We start from the raw sequence: 27,413 nt of genomic DNA, 5'->3' as shown, positions 1-27,413 counted from the left end.
TCATATTGTGCAGTTTACATTCTCTCCCCAACCCCTATCAGATCCTGCATCCTTTAGCGGACAATCCTGCCACATATTTATGGTGAAATCACCATTAGGACAAGTTAAGATGAAAGCAAATACATTTATTTGTTTACACATGGAAAGCAGACAACAATGTTGCTAGCTGAAGTTCATTAAAAACACAGGTAATAAAAAGGCAGGAAAATTGTGCTTATTTCAAGATCACATCCAAAAGGCACTTCAGAACCTGTGACAAGCTGTAAACATCTAATCAACATAGTTGGGGTCTGAGGACTTTTACAGAAGAGCACTTCACATCAGAAAGCATGCTTGCTTTTGTAATTCATCCTCACTTTTGGTCCTTCTCAGCTTTCAGACAGCTAAAAATTATTTTCTAGCTCTGCCCACAATTCTTTCTTAATTCAGTCAATAAGACGTTTCTATCTTTTTTCCCACCAGCTCGTTGGCTGCTCCCTCTTGCTTTTCAAGCACTCGCATCCCCTGGGCACAGCCCAGCTGCAATGCCTACCCAGACAGGACCGGATTTGGCCAGCCACTGCCCCATGGCTGAACCCCAAACAGCTCAACAGTGCACCCTGAGGCAGAAAGCCCTTCACCAGCAAGCAGGGCAGTATCCAAAGCCTCTCACTATGGGTGTTATGAACCTTATATCCCATGCGAAAGCAGAGCATACTCATTACCTTTTATTCAATCACAGACTTGGGATTTGTGAATGTAGCATATTATTGACTGTTGTTTGAGATCTGGAATAGCTTTGACCAAGTCATCTGGATATGAAAATAGACGTGGGTGTACGTGAGTGATACTGGATGTATTTGAAGCAGAGCTAGATGAGGACCCATACAAATGTATAGAAAGCCCATTTGTATATAATATATAGAATGATAGAATGATAGAATCATTTTAGTTGGAAGAGATCCTCAAGATCAAGTCCAGTTGTTAACCTAACTCTGGCACTAAACCATGTCCCTAAGAACCTCATCTACGTGTCAGTTAAATACCTTGAAGGATGATGACTCAACCACTTCCCCCGGGCAGTCTCTTCCAGCGCTTCACAACACTTTCCGTGAAGAACTTTTTCCTAATATCCTATCTAAACCTCCCCTGGGGCCACCTGAGGCCATTTCCTCTCATCCTATCACTTGCTACTTGGGAAAAGAGACCAACACGATCCATGCTACAACCTCCTTTCAGGTAGTTGTAGACAGCGATAAGGTCTTCCCTCAGCCCAATATACAATATATACTATCTAAAGGCCAATGCGTTGGATTCTACACCTTTATGCCTTACACTCGTATGTCCACCTGCCATGGGAACGCATCTGTGAAAACCTTTAACGCACGCATACTCTACCAGCGTGCCGCGTGCTGAGTGGTTTCTCCCGCGCTGCATGAACCCACGGTCACCGCTCCCTCCCGCACCTCAGCAAATCGCCGCTCAGCAACCCAGACCCGGCCGAGTCACTGCCCCCGGTGCCACCACCCACGCCAGGAGGTGACGCTCTGCCGCCCAGAGCCCCGGCCGCAGGGGTTGACGGGCACCCTGCGCCGCGCCCGACGGGAGGGGCGGGCAGGGGGCGGGGCATCGTGACGACACGGAGCAGGAGAGGGCGGCACCCCGCGAGGTGACGCCTTGCAATCTCCCGCGCTTTCCTTCCCCTCCCCCACCGCTCTGCCCCCAGCACGGCGTCCTAGCGCGACCCCGCCCTGCCCTCACCGCCTGACAGCGCATCTGACCAATCCCACCGAGATTGCCAGAGCCCTCGACCAATCAAAGTGCCCTTTTGGGCTTTTCCCCGCCTCTGCCTGCCTCCTCCGGCCGGGAGGCGCACCAATGAGACAAAAGGAGACAAGCCTTCATTCAGGGACGGTTGTTCAGTCGCTTTCCACTCCCCCCTTAGTCGAGTCATCAGGACGTCATAGCGAAGGCAGGCCAATCGGGGGTGAGGCTCCTTGCACCGCAGCCAATGGGGGCGTTCGAGAACGCGGCTGGCGCGGCCGGCCCCAGGGGGGAGCCGGGAGCAGAGCGCGGCGGCTCCGCCTCTTCTCCGTGTGTCTGCGCTGGCGGCGCGGCCGGCTTTCCCCTCCCCGCCTCCCCCGCCTCCCTGTCCCCGCCCGGCCGGCCTCCCTCTCTTTCCCTTTCGCAGCAATGGCGGCGACGGCGGAGCAGGAGCAGTTCTACCTCCTCCTGGGCAACCTGCTCAGCCCAGACAATGCGGTCCGCAAGCAGGCCGAGGTAATGGGTCCGCCTCGCCCCGGCTCAGGGCGCCAAGCCGGCCTGTCAGACCTCGCAGACCTTGCCGGCGGGAGCGGCGGGGGGAGGGCAGGGAGGCGGCGGGGCCAGCCGAGTCCCACGTGTGAGCAGCGGCACCAGCTGCTGCCGGGGCGGCCCGGGGCCTTCCCCCAGCTTCGGCGCCGGCCGGGTGCGGGGACAGCGGAGCGGTTATGGCGGTTCCCCCCCGGTGGGGCGCGGGGGTCGCTCCGGCCGTTGGGCGAGAGCGAGGGCTCCGGCCGCTGGCGCGCGCGCCGGGCGCATGAGGGCGCGAGGGGTCTCGCGTCCCCCCCGCCCTCCCCCCACCCTGCGTGTCTGGCATCACTCGGTCGCCTGGTGCCCGCTCTGCCCGTCGGGTACCTGCGGAGCCCCCTTCCCCGGGGCGGTTTTCTCCCCGTTGCCCATGGTGAGATGGGGCCCGAGCTGGCCGACCTGCCGGAGCGCGGCCCGGAGGCCGAGCGGGTGGTGGGGCCAGTTTTCCCCGGCTCGTGAGGGGGGGGTCCCCAAACGAGGTCAGGGCGGGTGTCTGCCCTCGAGGGGGTGCGGGGCTCGGAGGGGAGGGATTGAAGCGCTCCGCCGGGTCCCCGAGGGGGAATGAGTGCACTTGCAGCCCGGTTTCTGTGCTCCCGAGGCGGCCCTCGCTGAGGGTCCCGTGTCCCCGGGCTGTGCCGCCGGGGCTGGGGCAGCAGCGGGGCCGCAGCTGCCCTCTCCCCCCGCCCCCCGAAGACCTCTTCCCACACAGCAATTTGGTTTTTAACTTCGGAATGTGCCATGTATTCAAGTGTTTCGTCAGCTAAGAAATATTTCACTAAAAGAAGCGTTCTCAGTATACAGAGTTTCTCTGTTATCAGCAAAAACTTTTCAGATGTGTTATTTCAGCTAAAATTCTTTGTGATGGCTAAGCCACGTTAATTCTTTCTCTCTGTCATGCTTAAGACTCCATTGTCAAGCCTAGTGGGGAATCTCTCCCATTGAATCAAATACTAGCGTCTAGGTTTAGCATGAATTCCCACTGCATGGCTACATTGGGTCTTTTATCACTCTCATCACTTCAGCGGTCAGCAGAGTTCAGCACATTGTTTGGCAAAGAATAAAAAGTGGTATTGTTCCTGATGCTGCAGTGAAAATTCCTGAAATATAATTTGGCAATGAGAAGGAGGAGAGACACATTTTTAGGAACACAGCGAAGTTCAATATTGATTACTACAAATGCTTTCTAGAGAAGTGATGAGAATTATTCCCACACTCCTGAACACAGGGATGGAATAGAGGCTGTTCTCTGTAAGATGAATTTCTTTATTTTCTCATCCTCCTGTGCGTAACATAAGAATATTTCTCACAACTTTTTGAACTTTATTAAAATTGTAACAAAGCAGTTTTATTGGTCAGCTGTGTAACAATGCCTGTGAAATAAAACATTATTGTGAAAAAAAAAAAAAAAAGGCTAAACCATAGCTTCGTAAGACTGGTGTATTCTGTCAGAAACTTGCTTGGAACTGAGTTGGAGTTTGTTTAATCCTTATAGGTACATATGCATCATGGTCAATCAGAATAAGAAATCTTAATTGTGATAGATCACCAAGCTTTTGAAGTCCATTAGTTCTTAAATAGGTGCAAGCAAGTAGTATAACTTTTACTTATTTAACTGCACCAAATCTGGCATTGGTTTCTGCATATTCCCAAGGTATATTGGAAATATTTTTATGGTTTATGATCATTTGGAGTGGAAAGGGTCCTCAGGAGGTCTGTAGTGTGATCTCCTGCTGAAAGCAGTGTCAGCTGTCAGATCAGGTCATTTGGGGCTTTGTCCTGTTGGATCTTGAAAACCTCTAAGAATGGAGACTGCACAAGCTCTCTGAGAAACCCGCTCCTGCTTGACTGTCCTAGTTAGAGCAATGAGGTCTGAACTTCTATCCAGTCTCAACATTCTTTTTTCAATTTGTCTGTTGTCTCTTACTCTTCCACCGAGCATAGCTGTGAGGATCCCAGCTTAGTCTTATTCATGGTGTGTTAACAAACTTGTACCCAGAAACACAAATCTGTCTTTCTGTACTTTAGGTAGATTGACTTTTTTTTTTCCCTTTGCCTGTTTCTTGAAGTAAGATTTCTTTGGATGAAAGTATTGCATAGCCTTTAGAATATCTGCTTACTAAAATCATACAGGACTCACATTTAATCTTAAACATCTGCATGGTCCAATGAGTTTTTCAAAGTGTACTTACTGTTGGAAGGCTATATTGAAAAGTATAGGGATTCAGATAACTGCATGTAGATCAAATAGCAGGTTTTCATTTGTGTCCAATAAAAAACAGTGAGAATGAGAAAGGGATGGACAGGAAACTGGAGGAGACAGACCATTTCTAATGGGTCTGGTCATTCAAATTAGGATGAGGAGTGTTATGTTGAAGACTAAACTTGATGGAGATGTGGAGTCATAGCCTGGTTGAGTGGGGGTGTAGTGAAAGCTGTAAAAGGGAGTAAAGTTTAATCACCTAAAACCTGTTTTTATTTAAGTATTTGTCTATATGGATCTATGTATGTGCTAGCACACTCATAACTTGTTCTGACCAGTTTACTGAAACCCAGTTCATTCGTTTTATCTCCTACTAAAAATTGTCGCAATGTTGTCTGTTGACTATGAAAACCCTCTCTTTCTCTTATTTGTGTGTCTGTCTTCTGATAGAGAAACTTCTATTTACTTTGTTTTGGTGATTTTATGCTATTTTTTAAAAATATTTTTCTCAGATTGGAAGAGCATGAGTACCAAGTATAGATAATAGCTATTTGTTGCATGTATTCTGAAAGTTAGTTGTGCTGTGTGAGAAACTTGTACCTGTGGATAAAGTAGCTGGGGAACTAATAACAAACTAGAGTACAGTAAAGATGTAGCAGGATCCAGGTACATAGTTAGGGTGTAGTCAAGGGTGGGTGTAAGATGGGTGGAACCAGCAAAGTAGTGCTCCAGCAACACAGGAGAAACGTTCTGGTTTTGGCCATGAGTTCTTGCCTACCTTGCACTGATGCTCTTCAGCATCTTCTGAATCCAGTTTATTGAATTGACAGAATTATGCCAGTGAACAACTGGATAGGTTGCTGCCGTTTCTAGTGAGTTTAAAAGCTCAAAATAGAATTTCATTATTAACATAATTGCCATGAGGGAAGGCAGCTTTTACAGTGCTTCAGCTGTCCACGAAAGCATAGCTTCAGGTCCCTCCTGGGCCTGTGGTTAGGGAACCTTGTTTCTGTATTTGTCTTTATATTTGTAGATAATAGTGCAATATAAATATATACATTAATGGAAATGGTTAGTGTGAGAAGACTTTCTATTTTGACCCTAAACCTCATTTAATTTTGCAGTCTCCATTAAATTATTAGATTAAATTCAGGGATTCATTGGGGATTTAGTCTCATTGACTGTTGGCATGTATTAGCAACTAGAGAGAATATGAAGTAAGAATTGTGTCCAGGAACGAGACCTAGTAGGAGATAGATACAGAATGTGGAAGAAGATAATGTTTAATATTAAATGTGTATGATGGAGAAACTGCTTTATGGAAAATAGTAGGTATACGGTCAAGGTGTGTAGATTTGGTAGGGTATTAGAGCTGCTGGTAAGAATGGGAAGTTGGCAGGCAGGGAACTGATTTAAATGAACCTGGGCTTTGTATAGTAGGCTTGTTCCTTGCGTTCAGGATGGGATAGTGCATATGTGGAAAGGGTGGAGTAACTTATCCCCAAAAATAACTCTTTCGGGGTTAGTAAGTATAGGACTATTTCTGAATGTTTTATGTAGATGTTCTTCAGCTTCTAATTCCCCTGCTCTTACCTACGTAAGTTTAGTATCTTAGAAATAAGCATTTGTAGTTTTGAAATGCTCATGTATACCATGTTTTGGATACCAAAAATTATTTTACTGTGTGCTCACTCTAGCTTCTAAGTAACAATCTAATTTAAAAAGCCATAGTGAATGAACTGCACGCCAGAAGTGTCTAAGACAACATAACTGAACTTCTCATTAAACTTTCTGTTTTATTAAGAGGGTTTCCCTAAGGGGGAGGAGTTTAAAAATGAAAACTTCTTATTCAAAATGCGTAGTTGAGATGTGTGACTACCACATTATACTGTAAAGGCTGTAGAAAGGTTCAAAAAAAAAAGAACTGAACAAATTTTTGGACTCTACATTTGTCAGTGGTTATCAACCTGTTGGTCATAGTTCAGTCTCAGACTCCAAAGTTCTTAATCCTTTGATAGAAGCTATGATGGATTTCCAGGAGGATACATATTCCATATATGTTGTATTTCCAGAAGAATACATGTTCTGGTTAATTTGTTTTTCTTAACTAATTTTGTAAGTGGCCAGTAATGCATATGTAGATCATTTGAATATGGCAGGTCTTATTAGGTAACAAAGAATGATTTTAAAAAAGGTCAGAAATTTGTATTTTGGTAAGTTTTTTGTTTTTGCTATGTTATGTTCTATTAACTGGATGGATACTGAAGTTGTTTAAAAGGAAAGTTCATGTTAATATTAAATATTATTCATATTAATACTTAACACATGTTTTCTAGTAATTGTTTATAATAATCTGCATCCCTTTTTATGCAGGAGACATATGAGAATATTCCAGGTCAGTCTAAGATCACGTTCCTCCTACAAGCAATCAGGAATACTGCGGCTGCTGAGGAGGTATGTCTCAATCTTTGAATTCTGCATATTTTCAAGGGAACTTGGAGAAGCGGGAAAGAAATCAGTGCTGGTCATTTTGGGATAAATGAATACGTTGTACATAAACTAAATCATCTTAAGTTACTGCACATTTGCAGAGGGACCACTCATCTAGTTTATTGCATGTCAAGTTCACTAGCTGAGACTTTTGGATGTAGGATATTTCGTTTCAAAAGTAGTCTTTCATAAGTGACTGCTTAGATCTTCATTGTTTTCTGGTTGTGTGTTTTGCTTGATGAATGGATTCTTTCGTTAAAATGTGTAACTAATACATGACTTACTGTGATGTTCTTTCAAGTGACAGTTGAGACATACTTTCCACTTTGGGTTCCTGTGCCTAAATGTGTTAAACTTATGTATCATCTGAAACTTCTTGTACTTCTCAAATCAGAATTGGGGAAAGATAAGGTAGCAGTTATTTTGCATGTTCATTCAGATGGCTTTTGCATTTTGTCCTGTTTGGGGAGGAAAATGCTCATTAAGTCATCTAGCAGTGTTATAGGCCTAATGGAGAGCAGTCTAAGCACTATGTAAAATTTTTCTGTGGACCTACAGTAACTGTGCCTTTTAGTTTTTTCTTAATTTTTAAAGGCTCATACACTAGCAATCAGGTATAGTACTTCTTGGTAAAACTATTATTCACTTGGATATGCAGAGTGAAGAACTACTACACTTTCAAGGTATTACAAACTTCAGAGTAAAAACATTTGACTTTTTTTTTCAAATTAAGAGTTTTACTGAACAATGGAAGTATATAGCTTGTAGAATTTCTGAACAATATAAGCAGCGTATAAGTGTACTGTTTCTCTCTGGATAATGATCTCTTCTGCTAGACTGTATTCAGTTTAGGGGTAGATGCTGTTTGTGCTTTTTAGTGCCCAGTGTCAACTTACTGATGCTTATCTACCTACTAAACAGCGTTCTTCCGACAGAATCCTTCAGTGCTATGCTAGCAACTGATTGCATAAAAGCTGTGTAGTTTTTGCTCCTGCCTCTCTGTTACAAATTATAGAAAGCTGTAGAGTAGTCTCTCATGTATTTAGATTTGCCATGAAAAATAAGATGTCCCACTGTCTATTTTTAATCGAAGGGTGTTATTATACCCTAGAAGTCATAGCTCCATTGCACATGTTTCTGTTTTGTATTGAATACATTTGGTAAGTCTGAGTGGACAACTACAAAGCCATGCTTGTGTGAATAAATACTTGCTCCATGTATTTACTGATTTTATTCCCTTTACATCATCTAAGGAAATAGCCCAGTCTAAAACTCATTCAGAATCTTGCCAATGATTTGGCTTCCAACTTACCCAAATGCAAATAAACTCTTCACCTGTCGAAGGTACTCTTACCAAAGCCATCAGAGGTTTATGTTTGTAGAATAACTTGATGTTTAACTTCACCAATGGATAAATCAAATAAAGGTTTAAATTTTAGCTCATAAATTAAGCAGACATTAGGTACTGGACTAAAAAAATCCTGATTAATAAAACCTATGAACAACCTCTCTTCCCCATAAATCCAAATACCTAGTAGCCTAATCAGAACCTAATTGAAGCCATACCCATACTTAATGTAAACATTGCATTTAAACAGGCAGGGAAGCATTCTGTGCATGTTCACTATGGTGTTGGTATGAACAGCTAGGCACTTTGTGTCTGCATATGTTTCATGTAGATTCAAATATTGGGCAGAATATTGCATATGTCACTGGTGGATAGAGCCTTGGGCCTGGCATGTGTCCTCTGAGCACATCAAATGTACTGGCATTACTGAACACAGGCTGCTTGAACAAACCTTACAACATTAAAGATCCCTTGCCTGGGCTGTGGGAATAGGGTTGGGACCCCTGCTCATCATCAAGCATCTGCATTGCTTTGCCCCCTCCCAGGAAAACTAGGCTGAAGAAAATACTCCAGCCTATTTGCAGGATCTGTGCTGCTGTATTGGACAGAATACAGCATTCAAAGAACTGTGTGGACAGAGACATCCAGACGCTGCAACCTAGTAATTTTGGCATTTAAATGGAGAAACAGGGATTCAGATCCTGCTCCCAGGACCCCTTGCATTGATGTGGAAAAAACATTAAGCTAGATCAGGAATAAATCTTAAAAAAACTAACTGTATAAAAGATTTTCTCCTTTTAACCAAATGCCTAAACTGTGGAAATACTCACCTTTTTCCTCTGTTCTCATTCATATTTTCCTGATAGCAGAGTAACACTGTTCACAGAAGTGGAGGGGAAGCACATGACCTCTAAGCTGGAATGCTTTTCTGCCAGATGATATGTGATTTTGTACACCTCAGGCTTAAAAGGGTCTTCAACCTGCATCTCAAGCTTCCTGAACCTGTAGTCTCACTCTTGTGAAGTTAGGACTCTATTTCTTCTTTTTAAAGGGTTGAACAGAAAGGTGGTATGTATTTAGTGTATTTGATGATTTTCATTCTCAAAATGTGTCTGAGGTGTTAGAGGCTTCTTCCTTCACAGTTTTGATTTAGCACCTGAATCCTAGGAACAGAAATTCTTCATCTAATCTTGCATTTCTTCTCTTTCTGGTTAACTGGAAATTGACAGTTTTCACTCATGTCCCAATTTACAGTTGACTAATTTCAAGCACTGTGAAATACAGTAGCAAATGCTGTGTAAAACTGTGTTTCTGCTGTACTCTCAGCCCTCTTAGAATGTTCTGACCTTTCCCTTCCCTCTCTTTGTATTGTCACATGAAGGGCTTGCATCTCTCAGTCTGAAAAGTACTGTTGCAGGCAGTGTCTTGTTCAACATTTGGAGGGGAAGGATGGCAACCCATGGACTGCTGGTGCACCATGGTTCTGCCTTTGAGTTGTGTGCAAACCTTACGCACCGCGTGATTTGAATTCCATGTGGTGCTGGATCCTGGAATGAGATTGTGCAGGGCCATCTTTGGACTGTGTCCTAAATATTGATTGCTTCCATCCATGTATGTTTTCCTCTTTGAAGTCTTCAAAGGAACAATAAAATGAAAGTAAAAATTACTGTGGCTGTGCTACACAAGATGGTCAGTCTTTTTCTTACAAATTGTGTAGGATTACCTGGATGCTTTGAATGCTGGTGTAGAAGGTTGTATCTCAGACTTCTGTTCATAACTCTTTTGCTGCCCTGCTGATCAAGTTGGTTTTTTTTCTTGTGCCATGGTTCCGTCATCCGTAGAGTCCTAGAACATTTTTAAAGCATCGTAATTTCTATTAATAAGAGGAGATATGTTGAAATTTAAGTAGTATGACTACTTTTTATGTTCATCCCTTTGACATTCTGATTGTGTCTGAGCCCCTCAGTAATTTAGACATGCAGAAGAATCCAGTGCTAGGAGAGAATTCTGGCTTTTTTTTTATACCTCATTGGTAGATGGAAGTTCTACATTGGTATGGACAATTTATTTTCTTCTGTTCTCATTAAAAGCTATAGTCGCTAAATTGTAGGATTTTAAAATGCTTTTTTGGGTACATATCTTGTAATACTTGAGAGAGCCTTTGGTGTGTGTGAAAAAGATACACTTTCTTCCTTAAAGCAGAAGAAGCAGCCCTAGAGCTGCCATTTATCCATCCGTGTTAGTCATAATTGAATTGACAATGGTCATTTTCATATATAGGTGGATATTTGCCAAGGAAAATATGCGATTTACTATTAGAAGTCAATTGCTTCTTTATCATTCCATCAAACGTTTGAATTTGCTTTAAGGAATTTTGGAATTTATTTCTAAGCCTATAATGACAGTAATGAGAAGCTAATTCATATAGTGCTGATCTTATTTCTTTATACCTTGTTACTTATGTTTTCACTTTGCGATCAGTCTTTGTCTGTCTTCTAATATTTTAAGGTCTTCAAAGTTGGAAATTCTTATCCTTGAGACTGTGCTTTGTGAAGACAAGCTCTGTTCTCTATCTGGCCACCTATTACTTCAGGAAAGGCATTAACATAATGTGAGTTCAGTCATTATCAGATGTCAGAGAATATGCACAGAAACACAATGCCTGGAGTAAGGGAAGACATTGCACCAGAGTTTGTGCCTTATTCAGTCCCAGCAAACTTGCTCCTCAGCCAAGGCTTCTCCTATGGAAGTTTACCATACTAATGAGGAGAAATTTATTCTTTCACAATATTGGTGCTTCTAGGAGTGGAAGAAGGAAAGATAACATTATATTGTGGTACCATTAAAGATTTTGGACACATTGTTAATGGGATTCCCAGAGGCAGTGGGGAAACCATCTTCCTCCTTCCTAACTCCTATTCCCCATGTGACAACCTCTTGCTAGAGAACCGTGGCTTATGGTGGGAGCTACAGTACATGTGGGCACTGACCATCTTTGTTCACCTGCTGTCTTCCTTAGATCTACTAGAGAGGATCTACTAATCCTATGTATGTGGTGGTTTTGGTCCACACTGGAGCTGTTGAGGAGGGAAGCGATGAGGAATGATCTAGAATAAGGTCTAATTCTAGTCCTTCCCTTTTGCTAGTATACAGACACGTTGCATGCAATACTCTTCAGCTGTATAGAAAACATCTGAACAGATTGGAAAAAGGCACAGTGAGTCTGGAGATTGCACAATACAACAAGAATAGTATCTTGGGTGATATTCTAACAATACCTGATTTTTACAGGGTATATTAGAAGCTGAGACTTTGCAGCAGTTTGTGTTTCTCATCTATAGGTTAGGCTGTGGCAGTATCACTGAGAGATCATTTGGAAATTGGACTCCATTAGTTCTGCTGCTCATTTAACATTTTTTAATTCCAAATGCTGTTGCAGATGAAGCTGTTTTTCATTCAAGTACAGATTAAGTAAAAATATCTTAGGAAAAAATTGAGTGCATGTTGCTTTCAGTTATTTTTCCTGAGGATTTAACGCATATGTTTTTGTTACTCATGTTAAACTTGATAAATTTGGGGGATGGTTTTTAATTACTGTTTGTCCTTGAAACACTGGTTAGTGAACATATCGTTTATTAAGTTATTCAGAGTGCTTTGTGTGTCTTTTTGCCTTTACTGCATATTTTGTTCGATTCATTTTGAATTACTCAGTTTTTTTCTTCTAGTTCTTTTATAATTGTATGTATATAGAGATACATAAATGATTGTCCTGTAGAATCACTGTACACAAGCAGGAAGCATAGAAGATTGTAATATGTGGTATTGAGGTTCCTGTGCTCAAATTCAAGTTCAAAGAAAAACATTTCATTGTAGGTCTTCAAAAGGCTGAAAGCTTTGGGGTTTTATTAGTAGCATTTTGTTTGTTTTGTGGTTTGCTTTGTTTGGTTGTTTTTTCTTGTTGTTTTGTGTTGATGTTTTTTCAGATACGAGTTTTATTTACCAAAATATATCTCTTTGTTCTCATGTCTAGCATGAAGTTTGGCTGCTTGAGGAAGGGCAGGAGGGTTTACAGGTTAATTGGCTGACAAAGTTGTCCCATTAAGTCACTTGTTAATCCAGAAAACCCATCTGGATTACAGTTATCTCTGTGGGCCATTATGGAAAGAAGACATGCTTTAAATATCTTTTAGTAATACAGCTAAGTCCTTAACTTGCCACAAAATAGTCCAAGGTTCAGTTTTAGAAAAGAAAAACTAAATACCTCAGTGGTTTCCATGATTATTTTTTTACGGAGCTGTCATTATCAGAAATATCATTGTAAGCTGATGTTTCTTTACTATGTTCTTATGTACTATCATGGTTGTCATCTGTTGCTTGAGAGGTATTCCATTCACCAAAAAAGTCTACACAGTGAAAACTGGTCATTTGAAAGGATGACGTAGTCTTTCCTCATAAGTGTATCATAATCACATTAAAAGCACTTTAACATACATAGTTTCTTATTCAATAGGCTAGACAAATGGCAGCTGTCCTTCTTCGACGTCTATTGTCTTCTGCTTTTGAAGAAGTTTATCCAGCTCTTTCACCTGATGATCAGACCTCTATCAAAAGTGGATTGCTATTGATTATTCAGTTGGAAACACAGTCCAGTATGAGGAAAAAAATCTGTGACATCGTTGCTGAATTGGCCAGGAACTTAATAGGTACTTTACGTAGGCTGATATTGCGGTAAAATGTTCATGTGTTGATATAGTTGTATTTTTATCTCTTGTTCTCTACTCTTGTATAGACTTTTGCACAGGACATACTAACTGATTTTGTGGTTTAAAGTAAAACCTAATATTTGTTTGCATTATCCTTAATCAGATAAAAATAAGATTCCTTAACTCTGCTTTTTAAGTTGCTTGAGTTTATGTGAGATTGTATTACGGTTTAGAAATCCAATTTTGTTTAAATTCCTGTGAAGGTTATGCTGAGCATCTACATCAGTCTCTTTTTGGAGTACTTTTATATAACAGTAAATAGACATCATGTGTTTCTGAGTGCCTTTAGATTTAATATTTCAGCCATATTTTATACTGTGACTTTGACAGGTCTTCAGATCAGGTTTTTAGTAATTCATTTTAATAGTGATGACTGGTTGCCCTGCACAACTGAGATCTAGCCACTCTTAAGTCTGCTTATCCAAAAACTTTTTTGTGCTTAATCTAGATGAAGATGGCAACAACCAGTGGCCAGAAGTTCTGAAATTCTTATTTGACTCTGTCAGCTCTCAGAATGTGGGACTGCGTGAGGCTGCTCTACATATTTTCTGGTAAGCTTTCAGACTGCTGCATTTTTGCAGGTTAGCGAAATCGCATCTCTAGAAATGGAAGGAACACTGTCACAACTTAGTTAACGCATAATCATATATATTTAATCTATTCTGTTGTGTTGCGGTTTACTTAACTCTTACATGTACAGTTACAATCTGTACCTTAAACATTGGATAAGTTTAAAATAATAGCTTAGGTTAAACTGTGTGAATTTCTATTAAGATTTGGTCTTTGTCCTTAGGAATTTTCCAGGGATTTTTGGGAATCAGCAGCAACACTATTTGGAGGTCATCAAGAGAATGCTGGTTCAGTGTATGCAAGATCAAGAACATCCATCAGTAAGACCTTTATGTTATCTTTTTTTCTTTTTTTTAATATGTCCTGAGCATAGAAACTTATCATAGTAGTCTCAGACATAAGGGTTAAACCATAGATTACAGCCAGAGAATTGCAGTACCTGAAACTGATGGAGCTCTGGAGTTTAGACTATAGCTACTGCAAAACAAAAAGGTCAAACCTTTTATTGGTCCTAAAGATGACTGGCTGGCTTATATCTGCACTGCTTAGGCCCAGACTCTTCCCTAGTAGTTGTACTTGGAGAAACACAGTTGTGGTGGCCCAAAGCAGAGCCAGGGATTTTAGCCAGCAGTGTGGGTGGTCAGAAACTCCGTGTTAAGCTCTCATTCTGGCCCTTGCATTTAACAGTATAGATATGTAGTATCTCTACTGATAGTATCTGTACACAGTGTGTCTTGAAACTCTGAATATATGAAGACTCCCTGAACTATTTGTGCATGCTTTGCTGTAAGGGCATGTTAGCAAGCCTTGCTTTTCCAGAAGGTTTTAGATTATTGGTTTGTGAAGAGAATTGTACTTTTAAAATGTTTCTCTTGTTGTGGAAAATGCTGGGCAAGGGTAGGAAACCCTGCTGTGGTCTATGGGCTCAGTTTGCTGCTCCCCCATGGATAACTTTTTCTGACCTTTGAAAGTCAACTGAGTAACATTTTCTAAAGTACCGCAAGTCACGCCTTTAAAGAAGTATGTTTTAAACACTTGGATTGCATTTTTTGAAAAATTGGACTTGACACTTGCATACATGTTTGAATTTAGGATGGAAGTTAAAAACAATAGTGTTTTGGTTTACATATATATAATTTTATACATATATATATTTAAACACCAAAACTTTGAAGGAAAACAAACAAACAAAACCAAGGCTAGAGAATAACTGCCACTTCATAATATGATAAACTTTTTTTGTATCATGGAAGACATAAATGCTGAAGATCTTCATTATCACTTTACCTTAATTTGAAGTAAGATGTAAAAGCCCACATTGCAACCTAATTGTTGTATCTATTATGAAAATGTAAAAGGGAAATGATAATATAAACTATAGTCTCACAATAGGCCTAATGTTAAAAGATAACAAAGGTGTGTTTCATTACCAGTTCTTCAGATTTCTTTCTGCAATCCTGCCTGTTTTCTAGATCAAGACTCTGTCTGCTAGAGCTGCAGCTGCATTTGTACTTGCTAATGAACACAATCTTCCCCTTCTGAAACATTTTGCGGACTTGTTACCTGGAATCTTGCAGGTAAGAAACCGCACAAGTAACACTCTAATGTGCCATTTATGGTCTGTATTGACTGTATTGAAATGTAAATTATTGCTCTGCAAATTTGTATAGCATATGAACTTATGCTGAGACCTGGATTAACTATATCTTAATCAGCCTGACATCAGTCACCACCAAGTGGAAACTGATAAAGAATTTTGTAAACACAAGCTAATTTATGGGGTTTTAAGGACAATAGTTAATGCTGATTCATTTATGCAGTGTTACTTTGATAAATGTGTAAAAATTCTTCATAAGGTATTAAACTCAAAATCATACTATGATATTTTAATATACTTGAAATACAATCTATCCTGAGATTTCAAGTGATCAGTAACTGGGGAAATTCATTGACCCATGATATCCTGTATCACTTCAGTTTGGAGGAGAGCGTGGTATTACTGTGAACAAAGCTTCTCAGAGCAACAACAGCCTGGATAAAAGATCATTATTGTTTGATAAGTTACGAACTTGCAAGCAAAATGCCCTTTTAAGCTTCCTATAATTTCTGAGGCTGAATTACAGCTCTTTTAAGATGGATTAATTCGATCAAAAGTTGGAATTCTACTCTAAGGCTGCATACTTTTGGGGGGAAGCCTGTTGTTAACTCAGCCAGAGGGAGAAATGGTTTGAGCTGTGAAGGACTACAATTTCACAGTACAGTTCCTTTTCTGTATTAAGAAAAAAGTGGAAATAAGCGAGTACATGTGATAACAATGATAGTGAACTTTTGGCCCTTTTAAATTAGGCTAGATTTAGGCTAAAGACTGACTTCTCACTGCAGTCAGTATAGCAGGTTCCTGTTGACAGTGTAAGTTATAAACCTTGTCTGCGCATGCTTTCTGGCAAGCTGAAGAAAAATTGTGCCAAGTTTACTGGCTTCTGCAACCAATGGAATTCTTCTTGATCTTAAATGGAAACTGAGAGGAATTTATTAAAATCAACTCAACTTGAAAACAGACTCTAGTGTGTACAAGATAACTATTTTGATGTTGAGGTGGCTATTTGGTGGTTAGTCCCTGTCTGTGACTTGGGCAATGGCAATTGTATTGTTCAAAAATTGTAACTGTCTGAGAGGACCGTGGCTACTGAGTGCTGTATGAGTGGGAGTGAGGCAGGATTTGGGGTGGGTTCCCTATTTATCTTGATGTTTCGCAATTAAATAGTATGCTGGTTTTAGACTTCAGACTAATCGCCTACTTTGTCTGATATAAGTTTCAGTGCTGCTATTTTAGGCTGTGAAAACACATGCTCTTAGCTTGCATTTTCAAGCTTTATTTTTCAAATATAGAGCACAGAAGTATGCTACGAAATCTGTCTTTTTAAAGTACTTATTGCGAGAAGGACTAGATTTTCTGACTGTGGTAACACAAGACAGATATGAAGATCTGAGTTTATAAACAGGAGATAGGATGTGTTAGAATAGTGATGAGTGACCTTTGGAGACAGTTGGAGGCTTTTTTTTCTTGCTGTTGAAGTTCATTTTGTTGAAATATTGGCATGGCAAAAAACTAAAAATAAAATTCTGACTTAGCAATTCTGTTCAGTACAATTTCTATAATGCTTATGCTGGTAGTTGAAGTTTCAGAACTAGTAGTTGAAACTTGTATCTAAGAGATTTATCTTGCAGTGGAGATAAAGGCAGCTGGAACTTCAACTGACTTCAGTGGTTGTTGGTGTTTGAAACTACAGAGAAGTGCCTCTGTCTTTTAGGGCTCACTGTAACTTTTGAACTTCTTATTCAGAAACCTAGTCTTGCTTTTAAAAACTGTAAAAAATACAGTGGGTATAAAATACAGACTTTAACAGAAACTTCCAGTAAATGTCCAGGAGACATTATCCTTTGCCAGAATCAGAGGATGAGTGGTAACTATTAGTCCAAAAGGCCTAACCAAGATAGATTTATTTTTTTTCCCAGAACATTTTTGATATTAGAAAATGCGGATTTTGTGTTGAAAGTGTGGGCTCTTTGAGTGGCATTATCAAAGTGTTGGATTCCAGGCTTAAGTAGTAAAAACCACCTAACTGTTCACTTTAAAAATGTTTCTACGTTAAGACGACATCAGATACTCTGCTAATGAAAATTCCTTTCAAAACCTCAAAAGTGTTTTTAAAGACTCTTTTTTTCTTTGGAGGTTTGTGTTTTCATGTCCTACTTCTAGAAGAGTTTTAACACCATTGAATAACTGTGTGCTGCTTTGGTATTAAAGTATCAACCTGGTCAGCTAAAAGTAAATTTTAAATACCTTTTCAGAATGTAGCTATGGGTTAGTATAGATACTTGAAAAAAGCTTGATATCTTTTTCTCTTTCCTGTGTCCATTGACTGAAGGCTGAAAGGTCTGCTTTAATTTTGGGGCTCTCCAGAGTTGTCTGGAGACAAATGAAATTATTTAATCTTGAGGTTCCTGGTGTTTGTAAGCATAAGCTATTCAAAGCTGTTCTTATGTAACTGAGGAAGAAAAGGAGTTAGGCTCATTTTCTTTTGGGCAAAGTTACTTTGAGGGGTTTTCTTTATTTAAAATGTATTTTGTCAAAACTGTGTGGTTTCACATGTTGGCACCTCTGATGTGTGACCTTAATTCTTTCTGATTGTCTGTCTGCTGTGATGGATTTAAACTAATAATGGTCAACATTGGCATATAACATTGTGAGCCGTAACTTGTATGAAACTTTTGTGGTTCTGGACCCTGGATATTATCTCTTTGTAATTGTTCTGGATTTACACATTCCAGCCACCATAGCAGGGTCTGATCCTAGGAGCCTGCTGAAAATGCAAAGTCCAAGTGAAGGCCTCTGATCTGGCTTACAGCTCTGGCTGAGTGCCTCCAGAGAGGGATCCCTCATGCCTCTCAACTTTACCTGTACCACCCATCACCTGATCCAAAGTCCGATCACTTAATTCTGGTCGGTGGGCTCTTGATTCCTTATTGGTTTTCACTCTTGCTGGGCTGGCCTTCTTCTGAAGTTACTTCATTCTCTTGGAATTGTCTACTTGCTCCTTTTCTTCTTCATTCTGCTCCCCCTGATGGATTCAGCCAATTCTTTGTTAGCAGCATTAGTTTTATCAAAGAGTTAACCCTTGATGGTTCTTGCTACCTAAAGCTTCAACTACTTTAGCTACTAATGCTAAATGAGAGTATTCAGAGAGATAAGAATACAGTTAATCGAATTTCTTCTGTAACAGTGGTCCCATTCATAGTATTATTTGGTTTTATTTAATCTTATCTTCATCTTATGTCTTTATAGGCTGTGAATGATTCCTGCTACCAAAATGATGATTCTGTCCTGAAATCCCTTGTAGAAATTGCAGATTCTGTTCCCAAGTATTTACGACCACATTTAGAACCTACGTTGCAACTAAGTCTGAAGGTAAAGCTAGGATTTCTTTTTTTTCAAATCACTCTCTGCCCTGAAACTTCTGTACTGACCATTTGCTCTGATCATCTTGATTGTAGTTGTGTGCAGATGCCAATCTCAGTAACATGCAGCGTCAGTTGGCGCTCGAAGTAATTGTGACCTTGTCAGAAACTGCTGCTGCTATGCTGAGGAGGCATACAAACATTGTTGCGCAAGCCAGTAAGTATTTTACTTTTTTTTTTTTTTTTTTTGAAACAATTTGTTTTCTTTTACTGTGTTAAACTGACTTTGCAGGTGGTCAGTGGCAAAACCTTGTGTAACTCAGAGTTTGTTGGTGCTGGTAACACTAGGTGACACTGAATTGACTTTTGCCATGGAGAACACCCCTTCTTATGTCTCTTCATAAATTATTCTGTGCTTATGCAGCCCTCAACAACTTGATTAAAAATACAGTAGACTATTCATTAGATGTTTCCAAGGAAAATACTACTTTCATGCTTCTCTGCTGGCTTTTGAAATTTGTCCTGTATAAAAAAAAAAAAAAAAGCTGATGCATTTAGTTCTGAAGTTCTATGTTTGAAGTTTGGTATGTAGGCCAGATACTCTGTGGTGCTGGCAACTGAAGACTGAAGGAATTCAGCATGCATGTGGAGCTTCAGTGTTGAGTTAAAGCTGTGAGTTAAAAATCAGATGCTTAGAGATAGCCTAATTAGTCTATTTAACATGCGGATTGTAAATTCTTTGGAGACACACTTTTTAAATCATGCATTATTTGAGATACTAAAAATAACTGTCTTCTGGACAGCCCCAGCAACAATGCTGGTATTTCTCTGCCTTTTAAACCCTTTTTGCGAGTACATCAGGGCACTAACACAGCAGTATAGCCTGCTTTTTGGAAGGATTCTTATCCTTCCCTGTCAAACTTGGATTTGTCTAGATTCTTGCTTGTTTTATGAAACTTGCATAAAGAGTCTGTTAAAAGGCAATGTTTTTATCTGTGTGCTGGGGCTGAGGACATTTGCATATATACATGTCACCAAAATCATAACACTTTTGAAAGACGTTGTAAACTAGATCAGCTTGGCTTAAGTGTTCAAACTATCGACTAGAAGTTTTGTTTACTGGTAGAATAGTTTTCTAAAGAACAGATTCTTCTAGAATATATTTTGAAATGTGAAAATGTTTAGAGTGCTGTATTTCCACTCTGTCCTGTAGCTTGCTGGGAATATTAATGCTTGACACTTACAGTCCCTCAGATCATTACAAGCTTCTTATCTGGTCAGGCAGCGTAGTGGCAAAGCACGTCATATCTCTTCAGAATGTAAAATTTGTATATTGGGTTGCTATTTGCTGTTTAGGAATGAAATATTTGTATTAAGATAAGGCACCATGTGGGAATTAAATGCCTTTGGTTTGCAACCTATTGTAAAATTGCTCTTTAAGATTATTGAATCACTAAAGTAAAAGACATTTAATTTGCAGAGCTAGTAAAGCAGTTGTGTTGAGAGAATGATAAAAAGGTAGCCCAAAAGGATTGCTTTTGTCTTGGTTTTGTGCCTTAGTTTAAAAGGCTTTCAGTTTTCATTCAACTAAAAAGTTGCTAGATCACTTGGTCCTCATAATTAGAACTGGATCTTAGGCAAAACTGTCATGTTACGCTGTTTTGACTGAACATGATGCTGATTTAGGAGTAAGTTTGTATCCTGTGTGCCAGTTATCTGCTCAGGAATTCCATTTGTGCTCAGACTTCCCTCCTTGAACTCCGTATTCAAGATAGCTGAGTGTTTTATTACTCTTTCTCTAGAAATCAGAGCTGCAGCCTATCTTTGGCTGTAGTTTTGCTCAGTCATGAGTTGGAGAGTCATGGCATGCTCTGACAAGAAGCAGGCTTAGTGGGCTCATCCTTCACTTGTTTGTAAACAGTCTATTGGCAGTAATTAAGTTTTGAGGGCTTTTGGGGACAATGTTAAAAGTTTAATGCACAATTCTACATTAAAAAAATTCTTTGTGAGACTGTGCTTACTGGCAACGACAGTCATGTTAAACATCAAGATGAAACATATTTACAAGCTTTTGCAGGTCCTAGATATAATGATGGTCAGACAGCTTTGGATGGCAGTTTGTCTCAGCTTTGCTTGTTAGTAGCACAGAACACTGACGCATCAGTTTTTGTCACTGCGTAGCATTTGTGACAGATGATGGCTGACTTCTATATTTCAAAGGTGTGATGATATATTGTTTTCACATGTGTGCTGATGAGTGTCTGGAAATATTTCTGTCTATAATACTTCATTTTTTTGAATAAATTGTTTTCCGTGACTAGTAAGTATATAGAATTCTGACATGTGGGCATCATGCCAGAGGGTTCACAGTGTCCATTAAGTTATCTGTATATGTATGTAAAAGCTCTCTGAAGGTTTTTGCAGCCACGATATAATCTCTGGCTGAAGATACATGGCTACATCAAGCAAATCTGTCCTTAATTTGATCTATTCTTAATACTTGCCCCACAATACTATCAGTGAGCAATGTTTTCTTTCATCATCAGTTTGCCAGAAGTTTCTCATCTGACCAGATGTATGGTGAGGTGAGTTTGCATAGGGTTGTGCCTCTATTGTAGATTATAGCAGTGTAAGTATGTTATGAAATTCACCAGTTGTAGTGTACCTGATCGGTAGTAGATCTCATCACCAGCATGGACTACCAGATTCATAGTTCTTGAGGTAGGTTGCTGTAAAGCACAGGTTAACTATGATGCCTGTCTTCAAGATTTGGTAGACTGTCCCGAAGAGATTCTTAAAGCTCAAAGGTTGAGTATTTGGTTGAAAGCTTTTATTTCCAGGGCAAAGTAGAGCTTTTTTGCATAAATAATGTTGAATTCAGATGACTGCTTTGAACAGTTAGTGTAATACAAAGTAAAGAATACTGTAAGAGCACCCTGCTTTGCTCTGAAAGTACAAGGGATACATACTTTTTACCCCTGGGGCTTCTGAAGTGCACAGGAACAGGCTTACAATAGAAAAATCACTGCACTCCTTCCTCCCATGAGAACAGCGCAGAACAGGTGTTGCTTATGCTTATTGCATAGTAGTTGAACATGACGATAAAGATTCTGTAATAGCCTGTGCAAAGACTTATACTGAGAAGAGCAAGTAGAATCAATCTACAAAGTTAGAAGTAGAAAGCTGATGGATTATTCTGTACAAGATATTTTCATGATACAAAACAAATTTACATTAAGTGAGGAAAAATCTTGGCTGTCTCCTACTGGAAGAAGAGTTCTTTTTCTTAAATTATTTTTTTTAAAGGAGAGAATTTAAAATTTATGCTTGTTATTTGATAATCTATATTAAGAAAACAGCTTGAGTTTAAAACTACTTTTTTTCAGTTCCCCAAATGCTATCTATGATGGTTGACTTGGAAGAAGATGAAGATTGGGCAAATGCAGATGAGCTTGACGATGATGATTTTGACAGGTAATTATTAAACTAGTTGTTTCAATATAGTATCAAGTCTGTGTGGCTAAAGGCAAATTTTAAGTCCAGGATGCAAATGACTGCAGTGTGTTACTTTTTCTTTACTCAAGTAAAGACTCGAGTTTTCTTCCCTTGGTCATAAGCAGTATATATGACCGTTCTCAGTTTATATGCAAGTTATTTAGGTACCGTTCAGCAAATAATTAATTTTTTTTCATTCAGTATTAATGTATTGCTGTAACTTCTACAAGTTGTGTGTCCTCTTGTCTGTTTTAACTTTTCAAACATTTCTTTCTTCTGTCATTTGGTACTCAGTTCAAGTCACTGCTCTGACCCATTGAGACCTTATCCTGAAGTTAGCTCAAACCAAAACATAAGGATATTAACCTGTTTAATCATCTGCAACCGATTTCTTCATATTTTTCTGCATCTATGCCTTTGAAAAGGTGCTTGCCTTCGGAGGACATCAAATGCATAGTGGAATTCCTTGCTGGATTTCATCTAGCTCAAAAATATTGTGGTTTTTGCTTTTATTTTAAATCCCTTGGAATGGATAGCAGTAGCTTATCTTGTGTTGGAAAGATCTACTAAAGATGTCCAATCTTTCAGTTTTGTTTATTCCTGCGTGCTTTGTAGGTTGCTCCAACTTTTTACTAAAATGACAGTGGTTTGTCTACAGCATTGTGTTACATCTGCTCTTATCAAATACAGTTAGAATGAAGTAGAAGGCAGCAGAAGTATAACTATCTCCACACTTCTGTAAGGACATGGATGCCACATCTGGCATCGCCTTGAAGACTCAAATGTAATTAGTGTTTCAAAACAATTTGTTTTGAAGATAAACAATAGAAGAGATGTTGAGTTACTACAGAACTGTATAGCAACTTCTACTGGATATCAGGCATGTAAAGATGCTTGCAAAACTTATTTGTCGGAATTTACAGAATAACGTGTTTAATCTCTGCCTCACTTGGAATACTTTTTTTCTGTTCTTGATTATGAAGTTGGAAGTAAACTGTCCTTTCTTTTCTCACATGGTAGACCAGACCCTTTTAACCTGTTTCATTTCTACCACTTTGCCGTTTTTGCCATACAGATAGAACTGTCAGACACCACTGCATTCGAGTTTGTCAAGTATTTGAATCTTTTCAGCTAAATTTCAAGGGCAAATAGAATATTAGAGTTCAAATCCTCATCAGGCCTTTCAGGGTGTGGAAGTTTCTTCAGATGGACTGCTTTAGGCAGTTTAGCAAGTACTCTGAATCATCCTCTTGAGGCATGCCAATTTATCTTTATTGTCAGCAGAATAGCTTTGTTCTTCTAAACACAAGTAAGATGCCTATGGATTTTAGAGTGAAAATTTTCCTTTGTTGGTTACAAGTTGCGAGTACAGTGAGTAAAAATCAGAAAACTAGCTCAGCAGCTGCAGCTTAAAGGCAAAATGTAGCTCCTTTGGCTCTCCAAGTAATAGGACAGCTTGAGGCTTAGACGCGAACTACTGGACATGAGCTGGTCTCTGGTAATTCTCTGTGTGGTATTAGGTTTTTGTTTTAGCAGCTTCACTCGTGTTACTGTATGTTTCCCACAACCGAAGTTCACCTTTGTGGAGAGTTGTTGATTTAATTGATGTGCATGCAAACCTCTTCTTGTGCTTGAGTCTTTGTAACTTTGTAAGAAGCCTGGAATTCCCAAGCAGTCCAAGAAACAGGCTCATGATCATCCAGCCGGCCATAGCCTAGTTAGGGCGTGTTCGGATCTGACTAAGGGGGAGGGATGTGAGTCAGCCTACACAAAAGCATCAGGGAATATTTTAGCGTTTCCAGTTTTTTGTTACCCTGACTTCATAGAGCAGTGAAATTCTAAAGGAGGAAAAGGTTAATCTAACTTCCCCTTTCCCTAGCAAAAGCCTTGCAAACATTGCAGGGAAGTATGTGGTCATTTTTCTAAGATAGACTAACTTTATTTCCTCAAACTGAATACATGAATTAGTGGTGGGAGAAAAGGAGCTCAAGGAACGCAATTTCAGACAAAAGCTGCCATTAACTTGCGTGAGTTTGCTCTGATGCAAAACCGTGTGTCCATGCTCTGTTGTCCTGCTGGTGATGTGACTTTTTATTTGAATTTGACTAATCTGAAGGACAAATACTATATTGTCAATATCTTTGTGCAAACACCTGTGCTTTCAGCATGTGAGTTTCTAGACTGTTTATGGTTTGTAATGAGACTTTGGGATTCAAGTCTCATAGTTTGAGGACTTCTATTTCTGACTCAGCTGACTGACACTTATAAGAAGAGGGAGATTCATCCCTTTCTGAGCCATGACTCAGTTCTTCCATCAGCATGAATGTCTTGAGTTATTACAGTGCTAGTGGTACCCAGACTGTAACAGTAGTTATCTGTGTCCTGGAAACTTTCTCTCTTTTCTGTGGGGAATCATTCTATTGGGTGGAACGAGTCACTTTACACAGATAATGTTTGGCTATTCTCATTTCTGGAACTGGCTGAGTCACAAATTCCTCACCTGGACTGGATGTTTTCTGCCTGAGTCACTGGCAAGAGAATATGCTACTGGAGTCCTGGTACTGCAGCCATGCGGGAAAGGTCTCTTAGGTGCTAAATCTTGAATCCGCTGATTCACCCGATTCATAGCAAGTCTGCATTGATTTGTGGCCTCGTGACAAAGAGCTGATGGCCTCTATTATTGCTTAATTCACTGCAAATTTAGTTTTGGTTTTCTAAGTATGTGTAATTTTTGCAAAATTCAGTCTATAACTTCAGTGCTAGTAAGGCCCAAGTTTCTTTGGTACTAGACTTAATCAATGAGCTACAGACAATAAATGTTTAGGTGCAGGCTAAAATAATTATTTTGTGACTGATGTGTATGCTTTTAGGTTTTGGTATTTGCTTACAGAAGCTCATGTGTATTCAGATGGCAAAAGTTCAATGACTAGGACTGCAGGAAAGGGCACTTCTGTGCCCTGTTGGATTGTTTGTTTTATTGGAGATATTAAACCACTGATATTTCTGTAACTTGTATTTAGCAATGCAGTTGCTGGTGAGAGTGCACTGGACAGGATGGCATGTGGCCTTGGAGGAAAACTTGTTTTACCTATGATTAAAGAACATATTATGCAAATGCTTCAGAATCGTAAGTAACTGCTTTTTTATTTTTTTTTTTTTTTTAATAATTCTATCCAGGAGCCTTGGTACCTCTTAAATCTTCATGTTTAGCTAATTAATGTATTTATACACTACCACTTTTGATTTCAGCAGCAAAAACTGTGAATCTCTGAATTGTTGTACAGTGCCTCATAGTACCTTAAGTGTGCCTTAACTACCACCTGCTATTCTGTAGCTCAATTTTTTTGTTCCTTTGGAAGTGCTGCGTTTAAGTGAAATTTTAATATATTACAGTTCACAGAGGAAAACTTCTTTTTTCCCCTGTCATTTGATGGACCAAAATACAGAAGTCTGTGGTAGGCTGTCTGTCTTTTGGTGTGCTGATTTTAATACTTGTTTCATGAGGTGGTTTCATATATTCTTATCACTTGCTTTGTATGCTTCTTTTCCTCTTAAAATACCTGTAATGGTTGCTCAGGCAATCATTCAAAAAATATTGTGCATTTGTTGCATGTGCTTTCACTTGACCTGTGCTTTGAGCCTCTGAAGTAGAAGATAATGCAGAAGTTCTCAGTACTTTTCCTACCTTCATGATTTAAAACCCAGTCCAAAAAAGATTGTTACCAAATTGGATATGGAATGCAGGGCTGCTCAAGGTACCAGCCAAGATTGTGGACACTTACAAAGTCTGTTTGGAATTAAAGTTTTAGTAAAGAACATTTCAGTAAGGAAATGGATTAACCTGACCCTTGCAGCAGTAATAGCTTCAAGATTAGCAAATGCCTGGTTTTGTAGTACCCACAGAAAGGTGTGGAGTCTAACAGCTGTATGACCTGATGCCTGCGAAGGGGAGAAGTCATGCTGTTCATGCCTGATGCTTTCTTTCTGCTGGTTCAGAGCTTTTTGTAACCATTACTACTCCTTGGAAAAGGGAAATGTAATAAATACTCTTTGATTCAGAGGCTCTGACTGGTAGGGAATTGGGAGGAAAGATGAAGACATTTAGATTAAAACATCATCAATACTCTCAGAAATCAAACTTTCTCTTCTCCTATCCACAGCACGTTTCTCACAAATATTTATTTAAATAATAATTTAAAATCTTTTGAGTTTCGATTGGGTAGCCAGGTGGTGCAAACATGATTGCGTTTAATTTTGCAGCATCATTAATTTCAAGTCTGGAATTCATGCTAATAGTATTACAGTGAGAGTAAAAAGAGGTGCAGGCTTAACTAGGAGCATCCAGTGAACTTAAATAGCAGCAAAATTAAACTGCTTCTTCACTGTACCTTCTGTCAAGACAATATTTAATCTCATTCTGATCAAACACAAGCTCAAGTGTCAGGATTCCAGTATTCTGAACTACAGTGTTCTCCATTTCAAGATTTTAATACAAACATTACCAGCTACAAATGAAATCTTGCATTATTTTGGGAAAGTAGTTCTGTTACATGTCTTTCCCACAGGTCGTTTGATAAACCTGCTTATTCTTCTGGTTTCTTTTCTGTAATCCCCATGGTTTCTAGCACAGAGAATGATTTTCTGTAAAAATAAATAAAAGAAACTGGAGTTTCTCATATGTTTCCCAGGCCTTAAGAAAAGGGATGTGAAAGATCCATTTCAACAATATCCAATAGCATGAGAATAGGCTAATAGGACTTGGAGTGGAGGGGAAAGCTTTACATCCTTGAGTGGAATGTTACTGTTCTCAGTCTTGGGGAGACTTCTGAAAAGTTTAGTTCTGATTATTTGTTTTAAATTCAGATATTTTTTTGTTCACTAAGACCTTTTTTCCTTCCTGACGTAATCAGGAAGATATAGACTGTTTTGATATCGTTTAAAAAAAAAAAATGGAGGAGGGAAAAAGAAATACTGTCTTGCAGTTCCCAGGTTTCAGTACCGTGTACTTATTTGTAACAGCAGTTTAGAGTCCTTTTTTCTAGGTTTGGATTTGGCCTGGATTAGATAATCAAATTTTTGTGTATCTCTTGAAGTATATATGAGGAAAAGTGAGAAGTATTTAACAAGTCAAGTAGATGCATCAATTTCCCTTCTCTTTCCTATTCTTCACTCTCCCTCCTCCTGTCCCATCCTCCCAAAAATGGTCATTTGTCTTTGTGGTGGTTCGTAGTTTCCAAAATAAATAACACATTTATTTTCT

General features: G+C 39.4%; 1 protein-coding gene across 1 annotated transcript in view; it reads left to right on the top strand.

Annotated features, from left to right (window-relative positions):
* The first annotated feature begins 2,157 nt into the window (after positions 1-2,157).
* Positions 2,158-27,413, top strand: part of IPO5 (importin 5) — a 43,545-nt gene continuing 18,289 nt past the window's right edge. The window contains exons 1-10 of the mRNA XM_080358785.1: positions 2,158-2,259; positions 6,902-6,982; positions 12,877-13,069; positions 13,578-13,680; positions 13,923-14,019; positions 15,172-15,276; positions 18,546-18,668; positions 18,755-18,875; positions 22,045-22,132; positions 25,174-25,280. Coding sequence (XP_080214911.1) covers positions 2,173-2,259; positions 6,902-6,982; positions 12,877-13,069; positions 13,578-13,680; positions 13,923-14,019; positions 15,172-15,276; positions 18,546-18,668; positions 18,755-18,875; positions 22,045-22,132; positions 25,174-25,280 — 1,105 coding nt within the window. The 5' untranslated portion in view covers positions 2,158-2,172. The remainder of the gene's footprint in view (positions 2,260-6,901; positions 6,983-12,876; positions 13,070-13,577; positions 13,681-13,922; positions 14,020-15,171; positions 15,277-18,545; positions 18,669-18,754; positions 18,876-22,044; positions 22,133-25,173; positions 25,281-27,413) is intronic.

Source organism: Nesoenas mayeri (assembly GCF_963082525.1).
Source record: "Nesoenas mayeri genome assembly, chromosome: 1".
In the NCBI taxonomy this organism is placed as follows: domain Eukaryota; kingdom Metazoa; phylum Chordata; class Aves; order Columbiformes; family Columbidae; genus Nesoenas; species Nesoenas mayeri.
Note: the sequence above shows the minus strand (reverse complement) of the source record. Positions and strands in the feature narration are given on the sequence as shown.